This window comes from Seriola aureovittata, chromosome 11 (genome assembly GCF_021018895.1).
Source record: "Seriola aureovittata isolate HTS-2021-v1 ecotype China chromosome 11, ASM2101889v1, whole genome shotgun sequence".
Taxonomy (NCBI): Eukaryota; Metazoa; Chordata; class Actinopteri; order Carangiformes; family Carangidae; genus Seriola; species Seriola aureovittata.
This window is the reverse complement of record NC_079374.1, coordinates 6,769,693-6,786,215: the sequence shown is the minus strand read 5'-3', so window position 1 is coordinate 6,786,215 and position 16,523 is coordinate 6,769,693. Positions and strand designations below refer to the sequence as shown.

General features: G+C 42.5%; 1 protein-coding gene and 1 non-coding gene across 2 annotated transcripts; one reads left to right on the top strand and one right to left on the bottom strand.

Moving 5' to 3' along the window:
• The first annotated feature begins 977 nt into the window (after window positions 1–977).
• gja3 (gap junction protein, alpha 3) lies at window positions 978–8,103 on the top strand. Its single transcript, XM_056388463.1, has 2 exons — window positions 978–1,099; window positions 2,462–8,103. Exon 2 carries the CDS (start codon window positions 2,497–2,499, stop codon window positions 3,922–3,924), a length of 1,428 nt encoding a protein of 475 aa, XP_056244438.1. The 5' UTR covers window positions 978–1,099; window positions 2,462–2,496; the 3' UTR covers window positions 3,925–8,103.
• trnat-cgu (transfer RNA threonine (anticodon CGU)) lies at window positions 7,363–7,434 on the bottom strand. Its single transcript has one exon. It is a non-coding gene; the product is annotated as a tRNA-Thr (tRNA).
• Window positions 8,104–16,523: the final 8,420 nt, after the last annotated feature.

Sequence of the window (16,523 nt, the reverse complement as noted above, 5' to 3'; positions counted from 1 at the left end):
GCGTGGTGTGACTCCGGACAGGCTGATGACTCTGTGGATTCACTCATGCATGGTCACACAATGTGACAGTCCAGACATGGCTGGAAACGGGAGGCAGCTCCGTTTAACCGAGCCCCATCTCCGACTCCAAGCCGCCTCCAAAAACTAACAACAACAAAGGAAAACTTTTCTTTGCGCAAGTGAAACGGGCCCGGGACAGACAGACAAGACAGACAGAGAGAGAGACCACACGCCTGGGGAAGTTAGTGCATGAATAAGTTTTTGTGGCAGCATTAAAAAAAAGAGAGAGAGTTTGTTGAGGTGTCAGAGAGGCGACAGGTTGGGATCAGGGAGACACAGATAGAGAGAGAGAGAGAGAGAGAGAGAGAGAGAGAGAGAGAGAGAGAGAGGGTCGTTGCAGCCGCGGGAGATCTACACGCTTTTCAACGCTCTCAGATGATGGCACCAATGATGGCAGATGGATTTGCTTTTCGTATTTAAGTATGACATCTCCGGTCTAAAGGTATGACGGATGAACTCTGCAGCTAAAACCCTCCTGTAGTAAAACGGAAGTAAAATAAGACCAAGTTAATGAAGAAATGCGTGTTTTTATCAGGTAATTAAGAGACAGACAAAAGCCTGACAAAGCTTGTGGCGCTTAAAGAGAGTCTGGGGACTCTGGCACACTCTGTATTGTCAACCTGGCAGGTATGGCTTTGTATTTGAACCTGGCTCTGTCTGTTACATTCACCACCATGCCACATAAATACCTCAAATACCTGTGAAAACCCAGAGAAATTTAGTCAGAGTTTTCCACAGTGAAGTCATCACAAGGTCAAATGGTTTCTGACTCTGTGGGTTTAACTGCTGCAGTGTCCCTAATACTCCCAATATATCCCAGTATTTATATCTGCTATTTCAAATGCAAACTGTGTTTAGAAAACTACACTATTTTAGATTTTAAAAATCAATGTTGTTGTTATATCTTTAATATTTATCAAAGATTAACAAGAAAAAAAAGAAAGAGTTATTGCTTGACTAATGTTTTTCTCTTCCAGGTGTCATACATATTGTGAACCCTAGTCGATGGATTTATTACCTTTAATACAAGAATATTTTAGTAAGTTTCTCTTCTATATTCTCTGTTTGTGTTGTATTTTTAATTTGTTGTATGGATAGTGTTTAACTGTACATCATACAGTCTGAAAGATGTAAAGAATAACAATAGGTGGTTTCTTCTCAAAACACATTTATCACCTGTCAATATCACCAGAGGACAGATGAGGCCAGACATCTGTATCTATATCTAAAAACTAGTTCTACCTTAATTTTAAAATGTAGTTTAAAAAGCCTCTAAACTTGGTATTAAATCTGTGGCATCAAATGACAGATGTAGCGCTAAGACGATAGAACAAGAAAATTAACTGATAACACTTAATCGATTAATCAAGAAATGGAAAAAATAAAATTTACATTTAGTCTGTTTTATATCATTATTTTTGCATATCGTGGGGGTAAGAAGACGTTAACTTGGGCCCTGAAAATTATAATGGTTCTTTTTCTGATATAAAGACCAAATAATTTGATTAATCAAAGAAAAAATTAAAGAAATTAATTGATAATGAAAATACCATTATCTTTTTTAAGTCTTTTCAAATTGAAATAACCTTTTTCAGAGTTTCCAAAACTAAAAAACTCTTAAATCTCAGGCAGTATCTTATTGTAATATTAAATCTGTTGTAATTACAGTAACATCTTTGTATTTGTGTGGCTTTGATATTACAGTGGAAGGAGAGAGAGAGAGAGAGAGAGAGAGAAGGGAGGGTGGTGTGTATGTGTGTGTGTCAGTATGTGTGTGTGTGTGTGTGTGCGTGCGAGCGTGCGTGCGTGCGTGCGTGCGTGTGCATGTGCCACACCAGAGCCCCATCGCTGCTAAATGCTGTTTTCGAACATTATAATGTTGATCTCAGCACATGCCTGCTGGGCAGTGGAGCGAGCAGGTGAGAGAGAGAGAGAGAGAGAGAGAGAGAGACAGGCCTGACATAGAGAGAGAGAGAGAGAGAGAGAGAGAAGGGAGAGTGAACCGTGGTTCAGTCAAACAGGTGGTCTATACAGTATCCGAGCTGCTAAAAAGCGCCTGTGTTTGAAGGGAATGCCGTGTATTGATTTGTTATCGATATCCGACGCCTGCGTGGCAGTTTTCTACAAAGGCCGAATTCTTCTGAGCGTTTTATGAAAAAGAGAAATATGTCGGATTCTGGTCGACACCTCCACTCTCGTCCATGTCCCTGTGTCGTCTTGTGTGTTCGTATGTGTAGCGTGTTTAACCTTGGGGTAAGGCCTTACATGATGCTCTTTGCGATGACCAATGTTCAGACCAACTTTGAAGACTTTCTACGGATTCATAAACGTTTCTTTAACTCTCTGTGTCTGTCTCTCCTCTTTTTGTTTTGACATTCCTCCCTTCTTCTGTCCACTCCAGCCTGTACTTTCTCCATAGGCTAGAAATCTTGAAGCATGGGCGACTGGAGCTTTCTGGGGCGGCTGTTGGAGAACGCTCAGGAGCACTCAACGGTCATCGGCAAAGTCTGGCTGACTGTCCTCTTCATCTTCAGGATCCTGGTGCTGGGGGCCGCGGCTGAAGAGGTCTGGGGCGACGAGCAGTCTGACTTCACCTGCAACACCCAACAGCCCGGTTGCGAGAACGTCTGCTACGACGAGGCCTTCCCCATTTCGCACATCCGCTTCTGGGTGCTGCAGATCATCTTCGTGTCCACGCCGACCCTCATCTACCTGGGCCATGTGCTACACATCGTCCGCATGGAGGAGAAGCGGAAAGAGAAGGAGGAGGAGCTGCGCAAAGCAAACAGGTTGCAAGAGGAGAAAGAACTCCTTTATAGAAATGGTGGAGATGCAGCAGGAGGAGGCGGCAAGAAGGAGAAGCCGCCAATCAGGGACGAGCACGGCAAAATCCGTATCAGAGGCGCATTGCTGCGTACCTATGTGTTCAACATTATTTTCAAGACCCTGTTTGAAGTGGGATTCATTTTGGGCCAGTATTTCCTCTATGGCTTCCGGCTGAGGCCCCTGTACAAGTGTGCACGTTGGCCCTGCCCCAACACCGTTGACTGCTTCATATCGAGGCCCACTGAAAAGACTATTTTTATTATATTTATGCTTGTGGTGGCTTGCGTGTCTCTTTTGCTGAATTTGTTAGAGATCTATCACCTTGGATGGAAGAAAGTTAAACAGGGCATGACAAATGAGTTTGCCCCCGACCACATGTCGCTGCGCCACGTCGACATTGCGGAGCCCGAGTGTTTGGCCTCGGCCTCCAGAACTGCCCCATCCAGCCTCAGCTACCCTCCCAACTACACAGATGTTACGGCAGGGAGCGGGGCGTTCCTGCCGCCCATGGGGCCGGCAGCCGTGCCCTCAGCAGCAGAGTTCAAGATGGACGACCTCCAGCAGGAGGAGTCCCTCCGCCAGCCCTCCCCCTCTTCCCACTACTACATCAGCAACAACAACAACCACAGGCTGGCCACGCAGCAGAACTGGGCCAATCTGGCCACCGAGCAGCAGACTCGGGAGATGAAGGCCACCTCCCCCTCCCCATCCTCCTCTTCCTCCGCCAGCAACGACAACGAGCAGCAGCAACAGCAGCCCGTCGACGCTGCGCTGCACCTTCCCACCAGCAACACCACCAGCAACACCAACATCACCAACACAACCGCCACTGCCGCCTCCAGCAGCGGCAGCCCCGGCTCTGCCTCCAACGCAGGCAGCTGGGGCGGGGGGAAGAGCGAGCAGGAGGACGGCCACGTCACCACCACCACAGTGGAGATGCACGAGCCTCCAGTAACGGTCAGCACAGACCCCCGGCGGCTCAGTCGGGCCAGCAAGAGCAGCAGCATCAGGGCCAGGCCGAACGACCTGGCTGTCTAAACCTCTTCAGCCCCTTTCATGTCCCTAAACCCTCCCTGACCAACAGCCCGCTTCCCTCAACCGCTCCCCAAACACAGTGATTCTCAGACAACAACAACAAAAAAAATCACACACATGCATAAGAAAAGAAAAGAAAAATTAAAAAAAAAATTAAAAAAAATTGAAAAACAAAACAAAAAAAACCCCAAAACATCAGAAGGCGACGAGCGACAGGAAAGCAGAAAGAAAGAAAGAAAAAACGTTTAGGCAAATGTGAAATGACCTGATCAGCAGCAGTTGTTGATTTAGTGCGATCGGTGAGTTGCAGAGTAGTTGAGGCAAGGTTTGTTTGTTTGGATGGTCTTAATTTATACACACACAATGTGATTATGCAGTGCTACAAGGTCGGGAGGCTCCGCTCACAGCGGTGGATGGAGCGAAGGACGTTGTAATGTCACGGACTCACCATAGTGTTTTGGTTTTGGGAGGGAAGATCTCATGGTGTTTCTCTACTTTCTCTTCTTCTTCACGACCCTAAAGGACTAATTACTCCAAATGAAAATGATCTTTTTGTTTTTTTTCTTTATTTCATCTGGAGGAAGCACAGGAAGCACATTGTTGTACACTTCAGTTATTGGATGTGTAGCCAGAAAACTGCTCATATATCTTGTTAATCATTTTTTTATCTGGTTTTCACAGTCAGCTCAGCAGCACAAACATGCACTACGTGTTGCACTACGTGTTACAGCTTCTTCACCTGTGACCTGGAAAGTCTTTTCACTGCAGCACTTCCTGATTTTTTTTTTTTTTTTGCAAAAACAAAACACCTGTCTGGAAGTGATTTTTATCAACAAACATAACATCGTGTATCGTGTTCCTCGTAGTCGCACACGCCTACAACTCACCGATTCACTCACAAGTCGGCGTAGACGCAGTGTGGACCGGGATGTGGGTCAAAACAAACCCCTTCCCCCTCCCCCGCTGGTAGAAGTCATCCCTGTGAGGCCCAGAATGCACCTGGGTCTCTCGGAAAAAACGCCACATTTGCCACGAATCACATAGAGATCAAAAGGTTCCCACCACACTACTGAGGAAAAGTAGGAGCAGAGTCCCTCACGCCTGCCTCTGTCAGTGTCGCCTTCAGTCAACATGTCTGAAAATTTAAAAACGCTCTCCAATAACTGCACAAATGACGAGATACTGCCTTCAAAGAATCTTGAAGATATTATGCAAAATACACGACAGCCACCATCTGATTTATCTGATATTCATTCAGACAACCTCCCGAAGCTCTTTGCTCAGACTTGAAACAGCCAAATTTTTTAATTTTTTTTTTTTTTATAGTTAGATTGTTGGCAGATATATATTTTTTTGCCCTAAAAAACCCACAACTTCCTTTTTAACCATCACACCAAAGAGCGACTCTGGGAGTGAAACGATTTTCACCGTCATTGGTTTTATTCTGAGAAGTGCTATTTTTTTAAAAACTGAATTGAATTTTACTCATAAATTGCATAATTGTAGTAGTCAGTTTGTGATTGCGAAACAGCTACGATTTAAAAATTAAAAATTAAAAAAATGACAAAAAAATGACAAAAAAAACAAAAAAAAAAGACAAAAACGACTGGCGTTGCGAGTATTGAAACGCCACGGTGCAGTCGACCTCGACGGCTTCTACTTTGTTGTGTTCATCTTGATTCTTAGAGATCTTTAGAAAACCCACACCTTTAACTGAATCCATCAGCAGTCACAGTCCTCTGTCTCTGTTGTGTTACTGTGCTGTTCGGTTCATTCACAGCCCAGGCACTCACTTTCAAAAAGCTTTTTATTTTTATTTAACTTTACAACAACCTTAATTCACTGTGTTATCCTGTGAATTCACCTCTGGGACAGGTGTTGCAAGTACACAGTAACACCGTGTGGACACACTCAGTAATCTGCATTGGAGATATTGCACACACAGGGTATAACAACACAATTAAATACAAACATGTTTGTGCACAGTCAACACTTTTCCAGTAGTTAATGTGCAGGTTAATACACTGGAGTAAGAGAAACGTAAAGTGGTACCAGCTGTTTGTTTTTTTTTTTTGAATCATTTTTCAGGGGGGTGGGGGGGGTTACAAAATGATGGTACTGTATGGTGTAAGAGTATCTGTACCCATAAAGGTATAATGTTTCATACTGTTTCTTACTTGCTTAAGTGACATTTAGTGCCAACAGAAACACAAAGAGGAGAATAAACACCTGCACAACACACAGGTAAAAGCAGCCTTTCCCAATTCATGTTTCTTGTTCAAAATCACAAAAAAAACTTTGTTATCTGCATTTGTTTTTGATTCCTAAAGTTTACATTTTGGTAGTTGATAAAGATTTGCACATTTAGGAAAGAAAATTGCTGTTCTACAATGCTAATATTGGTAGTAATAGAGGGAGAAAGAGAGAGAGAGAGAGAGAGAGCGTGATGTCGAACTGCCAATCTCTATGATCCTCAAAGGAAAAAATGTCTTAAAACCGAAACGCAGTGGCTCTTCACAGAAAAGGCAGTATTAAAAAAAGAAACTGTTATTTATCTCAAGCTCAGATAATGAATTGATGAGTTTGAAGATTTAAAAAAAGGAAGAAAAAAAAAAAACAGCAGCGAGAGAGAGAAAAAACAGTTGGGGTATTTTTCTGTGTTCACTCAGTATGTTCTCACAGACTGGTCGGGACTCTGGTCAGACGTCGTATCAGACGACTCCACTGTTGAGACAGTGTTAGCTGGGTAGCTGGCCCTTCCCTAACCCCGCATACGAAGCCCTGACAGGATGTTGTGTTCGAAGCCCGTCGTCCCTGTAACTCCTCCAAACTCTCTCCTCTTACGTTTCATGCAGAGCATGATTTCTCTGGCTCGTCAGGGAGTAGGAACCATCTCACAATGCTCAGAACAGCAGCCTGTTTTCAATGCTGTCTTAAACAAGAGAAGTGCCTTGTGTATGAATGATTCTTTTGTAAGAACAAGTTGATGTAAATGTTCATTTACCTCAAATGTTTACAAAACTGTTACTAAATAAATTTTTTGTACCATATTTGTTGTCCCTGCTTTTGCTTTACATGTTGATTCCCACACGCATCAGTGCAGAGCTGGAGACTTGAAACACGTGACTTGACCTTGACTTAATATTAAAGTTTGTCAGATATTTCAGATTTAGACTTAGAGGATTTTTGCCTGTCCTCCATCTTTATAGCTCAGAGGAGAGGAACACGGTTACATACTGGACCAAACTTATCTTAAAAGAAACAGAAACAAGATCTGACCTGAGACGCAGCTGATTCCCTGCAAAGTGAGAAAAACCTGCAGGGCTCAGCGTTGAAGACCGCTGCCTCAGAAAGACTTGAAACACTCGTTAGCTTTCAGCTTTTCTAAGCACGTGAAATAATGAAGGTACTGATTTATCAAACGGTCAGCAATGCAAGCGCAGGCATGAATGGGGGTTGAACCCATGATCTTTGGTTTACGAGACCAACGCCTTACCACTTGGCCACCATGCCACAAAAGTGTGTCTACTATCAATGATACAGAAAGATAAAATGTGAAATATCTCAATTGTTTACAGGATCAAATGTTCAAACAATAATCTAGATATCTCATAAAATCAGAAGATGTGATGTTATAAAGTTTAGGGGGGTGGGAAAGTTCACTCTTGACTCTGTAAAGTGCTGTCCGTAATTTGTCGATGTCATGCTTGTGTAGAGACCATCAAATACGTTATTTATTCTCTGTCAGATGCAGTTTCTACAGGTTTCAAATTACACTACATAAGTCAAAATATATGTTTACTTTTAATTACTGACTTATGAAAATATTCAGAAAAGTCACTCAGTTATATCACTAGTTATATTCTCTATTTGCTTTTTCTGTACATTTAAAAAAGTGTGTTTTTAGCTGATGTTTTTAAACAGAAGTAGCGCTATGGAAACATCATAGTTTAGGGGCCATGACAAATATAATTATCACTGTTTTCTCATTGTAAAGCTGGAGAAATTTACAAGACAGCCAACATATCCAGCACTTATATACATCAGCATGAGGAAAGCTTTGGAGTGTCTTCGGCATTACTCTCTTTGTAGACTCTTTGGCCTCCGACCTCCCAGCAGCTCACTCCCTCACTCTGCATTCAGACAGCGAATGTCAAAATGCGACACTGAGCCAGAGACACGCAGCCAAACCCACTTCATAACCACATCCAGAAATAATTAAAATAAGACGGGCGTGTCAGTCTCGCACCTGAGAGTCAAACATCTGTCACAAATTCAGTCTGCACAAGAACTGAGTTTACAATTTACAACACTGTGCAATACATGATAGAGCCGGGTGAAATTTACAGCTGCTGGGAGATTTCATTTTGATCTTCGAGCTGAGTGAGCGTCAACAGAGCAGCTAAAACAGACACTCATATATGAACAAAGACAAATTACCTGCAGTTAACCTGGGATGTGTTTTCCCTAGCTTAGCATATAATATAGTGACCCTGTAACACCTCTACATTAAACTGTTTAAGTTGTATCTCATTTATATAAAGGTGCATGTTGGAGCTTGACTTCATTTCTATAGGTTGGAAAAAAAAGTTTGACACAAAAAAATGGGGTAAAACAAGTAAATAATTAATTATTAGTATTTCAATAACTTTTTAAATACGCAAACAAAGGGACTACCGATATCAACGCACAGCAATTACGAGTACAACCAAGTTAGCATTTAGCTAGTTGTAATAAGTTTGATGCTAACCTCGCAAAGATATTTTTTTTATCAACTTTGTCTGTGTAAATGAGACTAATGTCACAAACTAGTTTAAATTACTGCAAGATTAAACACTTGCTGGCAACATGAGACTAAAGTTGACACTGTATATAACATCTGACGCACACATGCTAATGTTTCTGCAATGCTAGCTGGGGCTATTTTTTCTAGCCGCACTGGCCACGTTACTTTAACTTAAATGGGTGTTGACTGAACCTGTTACAGCAAACATTTGCTATTAAAACAAAACAAACTAAAAGAAACGTATTCTAGAAACTTTATCTATCAGTTAGCTAGTAACGCTAAGGAAACACTAGCTACCTTCAAGGTCAAGGTCACTGTCACTGCTACATCAGGAACGTATTAACAGCTTTAACAGTTAGTTTTGTCCTTAAAACTGTCTCAAAATGAATTTTTCTTTCTTCTAACTTTCTTAACTGGTCGTTCTTTAAAGAAAGAAAAGATACCCCAAATACCCAATAGGTTAGAAAATGAGATAAAAAACAGATTAAAGAAAAAACGCATGCAGATTTGTTAGGATTACTTTGCTTGGGGTATTTGGCATTCAGTCTGCCAACAGAGTACAGTACATGAGTGCTGAGCTCTTGGGTCCAGTGGCTGAAGAGTGATGGGAGATAGTTGATCTGTTGGCACGACTGACTGGAGGCCTCAGCCCGTCACTCAGTCAGTAGCCTTGTTTCCACTGCAGGGCCACACATGGCCAAACACAGCTCAATGCTTTTCAGGGACATTTTCTAACCACTAAAGCAGCATTCAGAGACAATTACTGTATTTTTTACTCCACTACATTTATTTGACACCTGTAGTTACTTTACCATATGAGAAACATAATAATGCATTTGAATAGATCAAATTAACCAACAGCATAGAAAGTAGTTAAATCTTATAAGTAATGCTTTATGCTGTTACTTTATATTTTGTATTTTATAGTAATTTCCAGGCAAGATCCATATTATTTAATCCAAATTATAGAGAAACTACAGACAGAGAAATATCCACAGTAACAATTTACTTCAAGCCCCCATATTAAGAGTTTAAAAGCAGCAAATAAATGTTTAATAAAAGTTTTGTAACAATTTATAATGTATTTGTAAGTAGATATAAGCAGTTAATGATATTTGTGAACAAGTTGAACTCCTCCTGTGGGAACCCATGAGCCATAAGCTGTAGAATATACGGATAATTATCTAGTAAAAACCTGCCAGTTTGGTTAAAAAGAGATTACTACTGGTGAGGTCAAAAAGTGATGCAGACACATCACTACCAGTGGTGAATTTCACCACATATCCATTTGGATCCCGTGGCCCCTGTAGAGCCCCACTTGGCCCCTGTGGTGGAAAAGCAACCACAGAAAGAGAAGGTCTGCCACCGAGTCACCGGTCTGCAGCTCAGAACAGACAGGAGGCTATATTTAGCTTTTAATCACCTAACAAATTCACACTCAGCCCACAGCACGAATACCTCAGGCCCTCTTTATGTATTTCAGGAGTGTGATGAATTTGTTTCTGGGCGGTCTGACCGCTGGCTCATGTGGAAAGATGTTGGTTTGTTTGACAGAAGCTCGTCTACTGTGGCACCAGACGTGAGTAAAGAAGAAGTAAAAAAAAATGCTTTGACTTTGTATTTTTGGAAAGAAGTTGAGGTATTTCTTTCATCTGAGTCCAGTGCCACACCAGGTCAAAAAAAAAAAGAGAAGAGGATTTATTCCAGCTGATTTAATTTTTTGAAAATGATTTCCCTGCATGACGCTCTTCTCTATGCTACTAGAGGGAGTACTCTAATAGCAAAAGTAGCAATACCACAGTGTACAAATACTCCAATACAAATAAAAACACATTCAAAGTTTTACTAAATTAAAAGTAGATCAATATTCGCATCAAAATATACTTAAAATAATTAATAATATAGGCTATACATGGATTATAATTACTGATGCATCAATGTGAAAGCATCAGTTTAATGTTTTGGCTGATAATTAGGCTAATTTGAATAATAATCATCTTAATAATACTCACTGTTTATTTGTTGATTATAATTAGTAATAATCAGGAGCTACAATGACCTGGGAACTAAAGTTATCATATATTTGTAGTGGAGTAAAAAGTACAATATTTCCCACTGAACAGTATTAGAGTAGAATTATAAAGAAGCATAAGCACAAGTACAAATATCTAACAATTGTACTTGAGTAAATGAACATTTGATCTGGTGGTTGCCTTTCTTTGGGAATCGTGTTGCATCTTTTTGTGGTCACTTCGTGTCTTTAAACTGAACGCTGCGGCTTTCAAGTAAGAAATAGTGACAGTCACTTCTTAAAAGAGCCTCTGCAGGTAATCCAGCCATGCTTTACTGGAGTTTTATTGTCTGAATGTAAATACGCCAATTAAAGATTCAATACAGAGGACATGATCTTCAGTGTCCATGAAGGCAGCTGCCTGAGCTCTCCTATAGACCCAGCATCTGTTGGCTATTAGAGAAAATATTTCAGCTTCAGCGTTTTGTTCCACAACAATTACGTGCACTTCAAAAACCGCAGCAGCCAATCAATTAAATCATTAAATACCTCAGACATTGTTTTCATCATTTAGAGAGAGAGGTTTTTGTTTGATGATGACTTGACAAAAAATGCCTCAGAAATTCAGTTAAAAAAAGACCTGGTCTAGTCAATAAACCCCGACACATTTAGAATAAAGAGGCCGTCTCACATGCGCCGCGCTCGTTAATACTACACATGATGTAATGTTGCAGCATTGGTACAGTGTGCGGTCATGTGGGGCGGCTTGTTTTGACTGTCTGTCCATAGAAAGAGGGGAAGGGCCGCACGGGGAGAAAGAGCATTGTGAGGGTGTTACTGTATGTGAGGAGAGGTCAGCTCTGCGGGGACACCTACAGGTCAGCCCAGGGTATGGACACAGTGCCCACAATGCACCTGGCTGACTTCACCTGAGTCCTGACCGCACCAGGGTACATTCATTACACTCCCTAGAGCTGCGTCGTTAAAAAATCAACTACTGGAAATAACTAGTCGGGACGGTCTTCTCTCCAGAGGTCGACTAAAACACAAATAAATATTTACACAAATATTTTTAAAAAAAAGCGTCGGGGTGAGAGAAGCAGCATCTCCTCACTTCGCTCCAGACCACGACGACCTTAAGTGACCTGTCAGCTGCAGAGCTCATTCACCGCAGAGCTGGAAACAGATTAAAGCCGGCTTCAGTTTTCATGTGTTTGATCTTTCTCCGTCTCTTCTTCCCTTAATCGGGGTCCGTCAGTGCAGCTACTTCCAGTTGGCATTTCGGGTGTTTTATTAAGCGAAGCGGTAATAGATTGTTTGACTAGAGGGGAAGCCCAAAAATATGATGCTTTACTCATGCTCTGCAGCTGTGTATTACTTGCATACTAAAATAGTTGTTTAATGTGATGGGTTAAAGTGTAATCGCATCCAGACAAATAGCAATAGCTTCAACAAAGTTCTTGAAAACCACATGATAAAGATAATATCTTTTTTATCAGGAATATCTACCGTAATTTGTTCACCTTGTGCCATCTGATTTTTATTTCCAGCTGGAAAAACTTCTTAACATTTATTTGTAAGGATGGTAGAAGGTGTTTCTGATTGGTGGACTCTTCACAGGTGATGTTCACATACTGTACATGTAAAAAACTGTGCTTTTAATGCTGCTGCTGCTGCTGCTGGACTTTTAATGTGGAAATTTAGTTTGTATGTCAGCTTGACCACCGTCCATCGCATTGCTCTTCTCAACCAGGTCAAAGGTCACAACTACAGTTCCCATCATCAACAACAAACCCAGTGAAAGGGTTTGGTATCAGCTATTACTTTTGAGACACAATCTGAAGAAGAGGAGGGAAGCTGCTGTCGAAGATATGAGAGAGGGGGAATGTGATCCTGGCTTCAAAGTGGAACAGTGTGTGTTTGTGTGTGTGTGTGTGTGTGTGTGTGTGTGTGTGTGTGTGTGTGTGCACGTGTGGGCGAGTGTGTGCGTGTGTGTTCGACTAGCTGATGTGTCAGCCAGTGGGCGTTTTGGAAAAAGATGAGGTTGGTGACTCTGCGCTGGAGGGATTGCTGCACTCACTGCTTCACTATGGCTCACCAAATAGGGTCAGGCCATCCTAAATTTAACCTAATCCAAGCCCCCCACTCCCCCTCACCACCAGTCAGAGCCAAGGTTACACTGTTCTGTATCTGCATGTGTGTGTCTGCAGGGTAGGGTGGGGTGGGGGTGGGGGTGGATAGTTGTTATCCATCAAATTTAATCCACATACTGTCGTCCTCACTTTGGAAGAGACCATAGCTTCTTCTGCAACATGCAAGAAACAAGGACCAGGGGACAGTTCTGACATTTTCGGTGCATTTGAGTGCAGCACGTAAGATATGAGTAAAAGCAACAGAAACCAAGTGGATGAAATGAAGGAAAATTGCACAAAAATATTTGTGTTGCACTTTAACCCACATCCCAGCTGTCCCAGCTAAACTGTCTCCCGTCCTTTGGCCTGTCCTGCGCCGTGTGTTGAGGCACACAACCTGAGAAATGCAGTTGTCATCCATTCCTGCCCTCTTGTCCTCTGTGCAGCTGTACACTGCATCTACACACACACACACACACACACACACAACACAACACAACACACACACACACAATACACACACACACACACACACACACACACACACACACACACACACACACAGCGGCTCTTCCCTCCCAGTCGCTGTTGTTTTATCATTAAATGGCGACATTAGTTCATATCATGTGATTCGAAGAGGATTCATTGCACATTAGAGGCCCTAATCGCCACCTATAGTCTACCCCCCGGGCCTCGCCCACATGACCCTGCTGAGCGCAGCGCTTTCTTTATGCCCCCTGAAAGAGCTGGGGATTGAGCCCAAACAAAAAAAACCCCACGAGGGTGAAAAAATGTTTTTACACCCACCCCGCTCCCTCGCAGGGCTGGCTGTGTGGGCGCACAGGGCCGTTTTAGCTTTAGATCAATGGGACAAGTTACTGGAGTCTGGCCAACTCTGACAGATAGCACAGAAAGAAAAAAGCTTGCCTCTTCAAAAAATTGGGTTTTGTCACCGTGTTTTTGTATCTCAACCCGTCCACCACCCCCCAAAAAAATGTGAGGTTAAATGGGGGGTGGGGGGCTGTTTTTCCTCTGTTTCCTTAAAGCCTCCAAAAGATTTGAGTTTTCATGCATTGCTTCTTCTGTGTGGAGGGTGAGAGGGCGAGGCTCGGGGTCAGTGGTGGGGAGGAGGAGGTGGGCTGTGCACAGGCTTATGGGAGGCCGCCTTACGTCAGACGGGTGCAGACGAACCCCTTGACAGACGTGGGTCCTGACACGGAAGCTCGACAAAAGCAGCGGCTCGTCCCGCAGCTAATGATGGGTGTTATAGTTTAACAACACGTCTGGTGATGATGATGATGATGGCGGTGCTGATAAACCAGGAGCTCAGGATTACTCTACCAACCCCCCCCCCCCCCGGGGAGGGGTTCACAGCGAGTGCGTAGCGCCCCCCATTGGGAGAGACAGGACAGTGCTCTTTTTCACTCAGACACAAAGGCAGAAGCGGCCTCGTGTCTGGTCATCCAAATGTTTTGTCCTCTGTGAAATGTCTGCCTTCGAACACAGGAAACATCTGGGCGGTTTTTCTATATTTCTTTGTATTCTAAACAAATTCCATGAAAAGATCAAAACCAGCGAGTATCGCCTGTGTAACAAGTAGAGCTCCGTTGTTTTCCAAAATCTATTAAAAACTCATCAGGCAGCCTCACTGTCCTACATATTCATTCATTACCATAACAACACACACAGTTTATCTTGACTCAATCCCACGTTCACCATCCTACTGCCAGAAACTGAGAGAACGGCCGACACATTCTTCGCTCGGATACATTCATGAGATTTGTAGAAAAAACTGGAAGTAACGCCTCGCAGTTGTACGTTCCTGCCAACCAGTCCTGGGTTTATTCTACAGTCACGGCCAAAACCGTTCACAAAGAGCTTGACCTTTGACCTTTGACCGCCAAAATCTAACCGGTTCATCCTTGAGCCCAAGTGAATGTTTGTGCCAAACCTGAAGAAAATCCCTCGAGGCGGTCTTCAGATATCGCAATCATGAGGCGAAAACCGCGTTTAGTGAGTTCACAGTGACCTTGACCTTTGACCTTTGACCTTTGACCACTAAACTGTAATCAGTTCATCTTTGAGTACGCGTGAAGTGAATTTTGTACCAAATATGATGAAATACTGTCACGGCGTTCAGTGGCTGTCGCTCCTGATCGAAGCTCAATCAAAGTCACAGTCGATCAACGAAACGATAAATGTGACAAAAGTATCATTTGTCTTGTAAATGTCATTGTGGCGTCACCGCGAGAAAAGAGGTCATATCCGTTTGGTTAAATTGAAGAATTTGCAGCTCGATCCTTAAAGTATCGATACTAAAAGGATCTATATAAATACACTTTAAATAATTGATGCATCTGATGTTAGATCACATCCATGGCACCTGATCACACGTCTTAGTGCTGCCACATTTGGATTTCTGCTGCAGCTGTGTGGATGCAATTTTATAGAAGTCACATAACATTTGTTATTTACCTTTAAAACTATTTTGTGTTTAAAACCTGCATGGCTAATTTAGAATTATACAATTTTAATTACCCACAAATAATTTGCCACTAAGTATTTTATTAGTACTTAAATGGGGGCTGTATTATAAAGGGATACCCATATTTCTCTGACTCACATGACGGGACATTCATTAGCTGCTTTTAACAACAAAGAGTATTGATATCGGTGATCCAAGTCCTGCTATTGATTGGTATCAGATTGAGAGCAAATCTTACATACATACATGTATGTTCCTACCTAGTCCCTGCAAGGTGAAGCAGCATCCTCTTGGCTTCTTTAACCTTTTCCTGAAACGACTTCCTGTCATGTGACTCTAACCCTGGCCTCCGTGGCTCCTGCGCTGACCCCGGGGTGTCGACAGGCTACGCCTCCTCCTGCCCCGCTGTCTGTCATTTTCCAGATAACGCTCGCTGCCTCGGTGTCATGTCCGCCTGACACCTTGTAAAAATGGGACACGGTGGAGATAAAGAAGGTCAGAACAGAGTGAAGAGGCCCTCACGTTGTGCCAATGTTAACACGCTGTAATAATTTTAATCTGGACACTGGGAGCAAAGAAAGATTGTGGTCCTCTTGAGGCTCACATATTTCTATAACCTTGTGTTTTTACATTCAAATTAACAAGGTCATTGAGCCGTGATGATATAAATAATAAAAAGAATAAAAAGAAATAATGGGAGAGAACAGAAGACACAGCCCTCCAACAGAGAGCAGTGTAGTCATGCGAAACAAAGCTGCAAACTGCATTGGCGTATTTGTTTTTTGTCTCTTTTATGTGAATAATTATCTTTATTTAACGAAGTGGAAATGTGTGAAATATTAGAAAAAGAATGACATGATTTTTTTTGTTGTTGTTGTATGTCACATGGGACGGTTACATCGGCCAAAAGTATTTGGACGCCGCTGCACACATACTTATGTGGTTGTGGAGCTGTTATTCTTGGTTTGGATTAGAGCCCTTAGTTCCAATTAAGGGAAATCTCAATGCTACTGTGCACAATGTTGTTTCAGATAGTAATGTGCCTCCAGACAGTTTGTGCCTGTCGCCTTCCTGTTTCAACGTGACTCTCTGATCTGTTTCCCCTGCACAAAGCCAGGTCTATATAAAAATGGCTTGGTGTGGAAGAACCTGCACAGAGCCCTGACCTCCACCCCATCTAGTACCTTT

Coding starts and splice junctions, on each gene's coding strand:
- gja3 (XM_056388463.1), top strand. CDS start 2,497: ATGGGCGACTGGAGCTTTCTGGGGCGGCTGTTGGAGAACGCTCAGGAG.